General features: G+C 44.8%; 1 protein-coding gene across 1 annotated transcript; it reads right to left on the reverse strand.

The window, feature by feature from the left end:
* Positions 1-14: 14 nt before the first annotated feature.
* PRAF2 (PRA1 domain family member 2) lies at positions 15-8,808 on the reverse strand. The gene is made up of 3 exons (XM_081321367.1): positions 8,493-8,808; positions 4,693-4,910; positions 15-3,896 (listed from the first exon to the last, which is right to left on the reverse strand). The coding sequence occupies exons 1-3, from the start codon at positions 8,714-8,716 to the stop codon at positions 3,757-3,759; spliced, it is 582 nt and encodes a 193-aa protein (XP_081177493.1). The 5' UTR covers positions 8,717-8,808; the 3' UTR covers positions 15-3,756.
* Between the last annotated feature and the right edge of the window lie 1,092 nt (positions 8,809-9,900).

The raw sequence follows: 9,900 nt of genomic DNA on the forward strand, positions 1-9,900 counted from the left end.
AATGTGAAACGGTGTCATGAAAATCACAAGACTTTATTTTCCATATGCAGAGGGTTTAAAATGGTACACTTAAACAGTAAAATACCATTTGTTTTATTTCTGAGAAAAATGTAACTTATGCTGTTCCTTGTCTCATTCCCATGCATCTGGCCCTGAATGTTCAACTGTACACATTGGGGCAATGATTCAGAAAAGATCAGTGTACATTTCTGAAAAGCTCCTTTAATCAAATTTGAGGATTTCCACACGAGGAGCAGTCTTCAAAGTTGACTCTTCTGTAATAAACTGCATTTACATACAGACACGACACTATGAAAAGCTAAACACTCTGAAAACCTTAACCTAAACTATCATGATTACAATTGAAAATTATTCTGCAATTCTATGGCTAGTTGGAAAGATATCCTAGTAATTTGGGCACATATAAAAGTATAAAAACAGGGAGCCCACAGTTCAACACTAATCAACAAACTTAAAGCCTCAGAGACATTTGGTGAAACCAGCATTTCCCCATCCTTTAATAGACTATTCGATGGAGGGACGCTCTTCACCACCTGATTCATGATTTCTTCGTGGCAAACCTCTCACACCATCTCCAATAGCTGAGCAAACTGAGAGAAAGCTACTTCCCATGTCAGATGTTTCCTTTTTAAGCCTGCATCTCTTTCACTAACCCAGGAAGAAATCCCAAAATGAAACATGATCCCTTCAAACTGCAGCTGTACACATTTTACCTTCAGTTCCTTCAACTTCAATTAGGTGGTTGGGTTTGTATCTGCATGGTCTACAGGTGAGGAATGCAACCTCTAAAGAATGAGGGAACATTCATAATCTATATGTGTCAATATTTGTTACATAATTCTACTGGGTTGTGAGTGATAAGAACATCTTTCAGAAAAATAGAAACTGCAATTTCCCACTTAGAATAAAGAATCTGTTAATTTCTTTCCCCTTTCCCATAATCACCCAGTATAGTATGCAGACTTACAAATGGGGGCATACATGCTTTGCATCCTGTTGTAAGGTTGCAAGGGGCTTGCCTCACATCTTAACTGATTCATCCAGGTATGACAGAGAAAAAGCCTTTTTTATGATGCCTCATAAAACTTGGTAGAAAATGATGCCACGTAGTTTCTTTCCTACTGCAAAACTATGTAGGCAGGAAGAGAAGTCTACTTCTACTTGTATACTTATACATAAGTATACAAGATACTTATGTCTTAAACATTTCTAACTTAATGACTATATCAAGAATTGCAAACTATATACCAGGAAGTCCTCTGCTAGGATAACCAATGTGGTGCCTCCAGTTGGGTTTGATTACACCCCATACTGCTTAAATACTGACCATATCATGAGCATCCCGATTCCAGTAGTCCCATTTTGAGCATGCTATAATGTCTCTCTGAATTAACAACTCTAAATCTCCCTCCATATTAAAGTGGGAACCGAAAGGGTGAGCAAAGTCAGCAACTCGCTTCAAGAGAAGTATCATTGGCTTCACCCACTAGTCAACTGCATTTTTATCACAATGAGCTGTATGAATCCAGCTGAAGTGGTTAGTTTATGGCACAAATGCGTCCTGCAAATTCAGAAAGCCTTTGTGTTATACACCTGTATGGGTCAGTTTACAACCCATTCCTCACAGGCTTTTAAGTTTTTTTTTCCCTTCAGCCTCAGCCAAAGGACTTGGGAATTCTTCCAAATACTTGAAAAGCCAGTAGCCTGCCAACCCCTGCACAACATCATTAAATGAGAAGTCCAGGAGATGGTGTAGATAATAAGATTTGATAGCTGAAGTGAGCTGTTAAGGACCCTGGCTTGGGAAACGTAACAACTAGCTAGCAGATGTCATGAGACACAAAAATTATATCTGGTGTATTACACACATATTCTACCCAGTACAAAGGCAAATGGAAGCTGCCCACATGCAGTTCCAGATGCAAGTCCCCAAACAGCCAGCCAGCCCCACTGATCACTAAGACTGAAAAGACTTGAAGGAACCGGGCTAAGTAGTCAAAGTTTGATCAGAAGTGGAGTTAATGGTTGTTATATTCTGCTTCATAACAAACAGGGTCCATGCCTTTCCTTCTAGAGACCAAAAAAACAGGGAGTGTAGAAGGACTCTTGTTAAATGATCGTAACAGCTGGAAAGTCCTTTTTAAAACTATGTGTTTAATTGTTGCTTCTTCCCATCCTGTTCAAAACCAAATGATAAAGAATATGATCAGTATGGACCATCTCATTTGTATATATTGTACGCTACTTAGAACTGTGCAGAATTTATTTCTCTTAAGTATTGTACAAGAACCATCTGAATTCCAAATGACCTGAATATAGTTGTGAGATAAAATAGCTGCATTCACACATAATTGTAAAGCCAGATTTAGGATTATGATTTGTGATTATGCTTTACGCATCCTACCCTATTATACTGTGCATATTAAGCTAATCTAAAAGTAAACAAATTGAATTGCACTTTATTGCCATGCAGGAGCCAGGACAAGGTTTGAATTTCTCTACACTAATCTGGTCTTGGAAAGAAACAAAAGTTCTTTTGCTTCTTAAATTCACTCAAAAGTGGGGAGGGGGGGCCAGCTCCACACCTTTGAACTGGAATGTATAGTCTGCAATATCTTATTAAGGTTATCAAATCTAGGCTGCAGAAATGCAATCTCCAGAAGCTAATTTAGATATTAAAATAAACAAATTACCATTTGATGCCATTTTGTGGGCATTTTGCACATCATAATAATCTCCTTTACCAGCATTTGAGAGTTAGCCTTCCCTTTTGCATTCATGAAAAAATCCTCTTAAAATTAATAAGTGATTACCCTCCATCATTTATTCAAAGGTTTAGCTAAATCTTCTCCAAACAGGCTTGCACCCTTTTGCTGCCAAACCTCATACAAGTTGATTTACTTGGTGCCTCCATCTAAATACCAAGAGTTCAGAATCTCTTAAGAAGAGGCGATGCAGTTCAAGAGTAAGCAAGGTAAATAACCATCCTAACTCTCCTAGTTCAATCTTAGCTCTGCTATGAACGTGTGGGGTTGGGTGGCGGGGAAGGCTGAAGCATTCTGCTCTACAAAATCTCAGCCCACTATGTGCAATATAGTGATAAATGATATAGGCCTAAGTAATGGGGTTGTCCTAATACTGTTTCTGAAGCCCTTAGAACAGTGGCATTATGCAAATAATGAATAATACATTGAAAGCCCCCCCCCCCCCGAAAAACAATCCAGCCATCGCTGGAACAGCCTCCTGCAATCCAGGAAATTCCCAGCTAACTGGAACATTTGGCAACTGTAGTTTTGACACATCTGGACCACACCTTGTGGGAGAAAACTGAATTAGAACAACACTGATTTCATTTGGTTCTGATCTCAATTTTTGTCCTTTTCTCAACCAGCAACTATGTATTCTAAACCAACAATTTATTATTGAGGTTTTGTTTTTTTAAAAAAAATTATAGCTTTCTTTCATTGTGATTCCTTCCTTTCCAAAGCAAAACAATGTGGATTCCGATGGGGAATACTTAACATTAAACTGGAACGTTAGGCTGATTTCAGTCCATTTCCTCTCAGCGGCAGGCCAGCAGTTCTGCTGAGTATGGTGCAAGCTGGAGGCAACTGTGTCTTCTGCAGGAACTCACGGCCAGGTTGCTGGATGGAGGCAAGCAGAGAAACAAGCAGCAGAGGCATCTGTTGGAAGGAAAGAGCAGTTCCAGTGGAAAGGGAAACCAATGCTGATGGTCTAGGATCCAGCCTCTTGTTCTTGGCCCACAGCTTCCAGAAGCAGCCCCATTGGCGTGCGCTTAAGCCCAATGTTCTCGATTTTGTTCTCAATCTTGTTTTTAAGGTTCCGCAGACGCAGGGAGGCGTGGGTGAGGCTCACTGCAAGGGAATGGGTTGCTCATTGGTAACAGAGGAATAGGCAGAACTGCCTCCTCCCGCTGCGCACCAGAATCTCAACACACACCCTATTCCCTTAAATCAGTCCTCCTGAATGGACCGTGGGTATGCTTAAATTCCTTAGCTAGGGGAAGATGCAGGGTGGGGAATCCTTGGCCCTTCAGATCAGTTTGTTTTATAAAAGAGAGACAGTGAGGAAGAAAGCCCACCAGAGTCTGCAAACCCAAACAAGCCAGCAAGCCATGCTGTCAGCTTTCAGATTCCCCTTTATTAAAACAAACCAACCAACCAAAACTTGCCATCGTTTTCCTAAGAGTATGGCACATATAATAAGGGGGATTAAAAGCAGTGACACTTCTTGAAGTGCCATGGTTTTTTCACTCCTGTAGATCATGCAACGTGTTTGAAGCCTGAGCAAAAATCTCTTCCCCTATCTTCTCTCTACATGAAGCAGTGGGCAGCATATGGGTTGCAGCGTAAGATGGGAAAACGAAGCATTTGGCAACGACTGCTTCTGTGTTTTCACATTGATCCTTACTACAGGAAAAGAAGAAACATGTCCTCTCATGCTAAATGAAATCCAATTCTCTTTGCTTGCATGTCTCACCAAAGTCCACCCCTTGAAAAATTCTGCCCACCACTTCCTGAGAATAAAGCATGCATTCTGCACAATCCGTAAACAGATTGGGAGCGACACAACAGATGTAGGGAACAGCAGGCATACTGGCTGCACCAATGCCGCGTAGCCTTCCCACATAGACCTCGGCTGGGAACTCACACATTATGGGCAGAGCGATGAAAATCAAGAAGATGGCAGAGCCTTCGAAAAGAGACACCAGGAAATACACAGCACCAAGGATGGCAAAGAAACACAGGCCAGGGTAATTCCGCCGGAAGCGTCGCATGGGAGGCTTGTTCTCAGCTGCCCAGACAAAACCTCCAAAGAGCAGACATAGGAGTAGGCAGCTTAGCAGAATCAGCATGGGTTGGAAGTACCTGCAGAATGAGACCCCAGAGTCAATCTTCACTTCAGCCCATAAGGGAGTACCATATGCAATTCAGATGTGCATTCAATCCAGAAGACGTTTTTTGGGTGGCCCACTCTGAGGCCCTTCTGTAGTTGCTGATGGTTTGGGATCTCCTAAACACCTGGAGTGAGGGAAATGGGTGAGGAACATGATTAGGGCCTGAAGGTCCCTCTGGTGCATTTGCTGAGGGTCCCAAATCTGAGGGGGATGGCATCTATAGAGACCTTCCAATGTGAGATCGTTCCAAAGAGCCAGCCCTATATGCAAAAATGCTTCCATTGAACGAAGGTGAACAAAACCTGTTTTCCTCCTGAAAACAGGGAATAACCACCCACTTCTTCTGCACAATCAGATCTGCGGGCCATCTCCAGTGGTGAGAAGTGGTGCTGCAATGAACTTAGAGCCAAGCCCTAAAAAGGGCTTTTATGCATAAAAACCAGTAGTTTAAATTCAACTTGGAAGCTACTAGGGATCCTATAGAGCAGACATGTCAAACTTGTGACGTCACGTGACGTCGCGCGACGTATCAGAACTTTTTCCCATTGCCGGCAATGGGATGGGCGCGGTTTCTCTGTGACACTCTGGCCCGCGGGCCGGCAGTTTGACACCCCTGCTATAGAGGGAGTTCAGTGCAACTGTGAGGCCCTGGGCTGTTGCATTTGGTGCCTACTGAAAGTTCGGGTTAGTCCTGAAAGGCAGCCCTATGTACAGGTAGTCCTCGACTTACGACCACAATTGGGAATCAGAATGTCCACTGTTGTTCAGTGAGTGGTGCCTCATTTTATGAGCGTTTTTGCCATGGCTGTCAAGTGAATCACGGCCGTTGTTAAGTGAATCACACGGTCATTAAGCAAACGTGGCTTTCAGAAATTGGGTTGGGAAGGTCGCCAATGGCAACCGGGTGGCCTTGAGCGGCTGGCACCCTTGTGAATGAATACAGGCCGATTGCCAAGGGCCCGAATGTTGATCACGTGGCCATGGCGATGCTGCAGTGGTTGTACATGTGAAAGGACCATAAGTCACTCTTTTCAGTGCCGTTGCAACTTTGAATGGTTGCCAAACAAACAGTGGTAAGCCAAGGGTTACCACCTGATCAGTGTGTTGCACTAATCTAAGCAAGGTGATGAGGGCAATGGGGCCCTGTAGCGAGCTCCTTACATCCAGGTAAAGGTAAAGCTGGGCAAAACCTCCCCACTGCCTCCACTGGGTTGCTCCAGTCAGAGTCAAACTACTCCCTGATAGCTTCACATGGATAAATACTGAATAATGGAAGAGAGAACTTGACCCCTGTGCTAAAGATACAACCTTGACTGACAACCTTTTGTTTAGTGACTGAAGTGACCACAGCACAGGAAAAAAAATGACTTACGACCGTTTTTCACACTGATGACCATCGCAGCCTCCCCACGGTCACACGATCAACATTCAGACGCTTGGCAACTGGCATGCATTTATGACGGTTGCAGTGTCCCGGGGCTTTTTTTTGGGGGGGGGGCACACTGCAGCTTCAAAAAAGCCCAGCTTGACTCTGCAACCAGGCCAGTCGTGCCTTGCCAGAAGTGGGAACAAGAAGATGGCGAGGGTGAGCTGGAACAGGAGAGCGCAAGGTAGGGATGGCAACTGCAGCTGGGACTGGGGTTTCCTGGGGTATGGCAACCAGCCCCAGAGCGGCACAGTTCTGGGGCTGCTTGCTGCCCTATAAAGGCAGGTTGCATGGTGGTCAGAAGGGCAGAGATGGGGAGAGAGGCAGACAGAGGGGAGTTGAAAGCAGCCCCTTAGCGAGGTTGGGAGGGACCAGGCTCAGAATGACTTGGATTGGGGTGGGTCCCCAGCTTATGACCGGTGGAATTCACCTATTAAGGGCAATGGGAAGTGCCATCACTAAGCAATAGTGATAACAGTCACATGACATTGTGCTTTACGACCACGTCACTTAGTGACAGAGACTCCATTCCCAATTATAGCCTCAAGGGTGCCATAATTGCCACTACCACTCAATCTCTTCATCCCTACCACTACAATGAAGTGGCATGTGGAAGAAGACCACTGTTATTTCAAGCAGTTTAACGAGGCATTTTGATTTCATGTTCACATTTTAAAAAGTCTAGAAGTTTAGCGCTCATTCCCTGCTAGGTTTTAAGGAGGGGAAGAAATCTTCATGTAGCTTCGAAGTTTTTCTTGCTGTGAAAGTTTCAGAGTTTTGATTCCCATCTCAGAGTCATGTGCCACCCAGTCAAGGGCAGATCCTGACCACAGCAGGGCCTTGAAGTCACAGCGACAGGTTTTGATAAAAAACCTCGGGGTTGTTTTTGTTTCCGTTGGGTACTGTGAAAATTGGCCACCCTTGGTGTACCTCTGTTATTAAGGAGCTCCTAGGTGGAGCTTGTAAGAGATTTGAGTTTTATGCTGTTTAATTTGTTTTCTTTAGCTAATAATATTTAAAATACCTTTGTTTACTGGGGTGTTCATTGTCTCTGGTTCCAAAAGAACCGATTGCCTGGGCACCTGATTTCTGCCCTGGCACTTGCCAAAACACTACTGACTAGAATCATCCACTAGAGCAGAAATACCATAAAAATGCCTCCAATCCACTGATGATGATCCAAAAGATATCAAAGTTCACTGAGAAAAAGGCCAGGACAGATACACTAGCCCTATGCAGGGGTCAGTGACAAAAGCTGTTTCAGTCACATGCTTTGACGGATAAGAGCCCAAACAATTCCATTTGCAAAGAGCTATTCAAACATAGTTTTTCAGAGCAGCATTTGCAGACTCTGCTGCCTGGGGACAGAGGAAGACTATCTCGTTGTTACAGTTAGGCTACACAGAGTAGACTTTCTCGCACTGTAGTTTTAAATTTGAGTACCAAAAGCCTAGCAGGAAGCTCCAGTTTGCCATCTTCCAGACGCGTTATGATTACAACTTAACGATTTCCCATTTGTTGGCCACGCCGTTTCCATCGCCGGCAGTTCGCCCCCCCCCCCACTACCTACCCCAGGGTCATTAAAGGCACAGGCACTTCTTTCGCATCCTCAAACTTGGCCCTTTTATGACTTGTGGACTTCAACTCCCAGAATTCCTCAGCCAGACAGGCTGGCTGAGGAATTCTGGGAGTTGAAGTCCACAAGTCATAAAAGGGCCAAGTTTGAAGACCCCTGGCCTATCGTATTAATGTTCAAAACTGCAGGAGCATTTAAAAAAAGAAAAAGAAAAAGCGGCAATTTTCCCGCTTGCGTCACTTTTTCCCTTCCCAAGACTGAAGCGGAGATTGTTCTTAGCTTCCGTAATCCCACCTTCGGGTGATGAAATGTCTTCTCCTAAAAAGGCCGGATTTCAATGATACTTAAAAAAAACAAAAACAAAAAAACCACCCCACCCTTCTCCACCTTAGTTCGGCCCTTCGCCTCCACCAACTAAGCCTGCCTATTGTTCGGTAACCGAGTCTCCTCCACCCACCCACCCCACCTGCGCCCGATCCTCGCCTCCCGCCGGACTTCGCACAATCGGACTCTCCTTCCGGCCGTGCTCCGCCCGCCGCCTTGGCACTCACCCGCCCAGCAGCAGCCCCGCGCCCAGCAGCAGCAGGTAATTGCTCTGGTAGTACAGGAGGTTGTTAACCACGCGGTTGTGCCAGCGCTGCAGGTCCCGCACGTCGGGGGCAGCTAAGCGAGTGGAGCCCAGGAGAAAATCATCCAGCCCCCGAATTGGGGGCAGCCGCACCTCGGACATCTTCGCTCGCTCGGGGCGGGAGGGACTACCATCCCCACAATGCATTGCGGCGATAAGACCTGCCGGCCGGAAGACGTGGAAACGGGAATTATTGCGGAGGAGACGGGGCAGGGCGTCGCCTTTAGCCGCCGCTGGACTCGCTTTCTTTTCCTGGCCTTCTGTAACTCAGGGATCTTAATTGCCTCATAGCAAGAAGAAAGATACGGCTCCTCCAAGGAAACGTTGAGGACTGCTACAAAGACCTGAGAAGGCAACCGTAGAAGCTACTTATAGATACAATAGGCCAGGGGTAGGCAAGCTCGGCTCTTTTATGACTCATGGACTTCAACTCCCAGAATTCCTGAGTCAGCTATGCTGACTCAGGAATTCTGGGAGTTGAAGTCCATGAGTCATAAAAGAGCCGAGGTTGCCTACCCCTGCAATAGGCTAAGCTACCTGAAAAGTCTGGCGTGGCTTTTGGAAACAAATTGGAATGGGCCAAATAAATAGAAAAATGAAAAAAAAAGCGAGATCGCTTTTGTGGCTTCTTCTGCTGTATTATCTTAAATATTAAATGGATTGATGGATCAATGACTTCAACTCCTCGCCAGATGCAAATTTCCTTTGTTACGGTATCCCCCCCCCATGTGGCCATCAGGCTTCTATTTCTCTGCCTCCAGTAAAGCAAAGTCCACCACAGTTCCACTATTGGGTACCATTAGGATTTTTCTGATTTTAAACCAAAACCTACTTCTTTGGTGTGTGAACATGTTTTTTGGTCCTGTTCTTCAAACAAGTCTAAAAGTCTTGCCTTTTCTACAGCTCTTCAGATACATGGAAACAATCATTGCATCTCTCCATTGCCTTCTCCAGCTAAGTGCCTCCAATATGTTTTTCCTTAGAGGCCCTCATCTTGGTTGCTCTCTTCTGGAAATGTTTCAGTGTGTCAATCTTCTTCCTAAAATGCAGTATCTGGAACTGGATATATCATTCTAGTGTCCTGAGCAATGCACAATAGAAAGGAAGGCGGCTTGTTTCTCTTGATCCTGATACTATTCTTCAGTTAATGAAGTTTAGCGCTGGCTTTGCTTTTTTTATTTTCAGCTGCACCGCATCTACCTCTGGTTCTGATCCATCAAGATACCCCAAATCTTTTTTTTTCTCCTGTGCTGCTACCCAATACCCTCCATCCTCTTAATTTTTGAAATTCGCCTTACTAGTTTCCACCCAATGTTCTAGATTTTGGAGAT

Source organism: Vipera berus (assembly GCF_964194415.1).
Source record: "Vipera berus genome assembly, chromosome: 2".
In the NCBI taxonomy this organism is placed as follows: Eukaryota; Metazoa; Chordata; class Lepidosauria; order Squamata; family Viperidae; genus Vipera; species Vipera berus.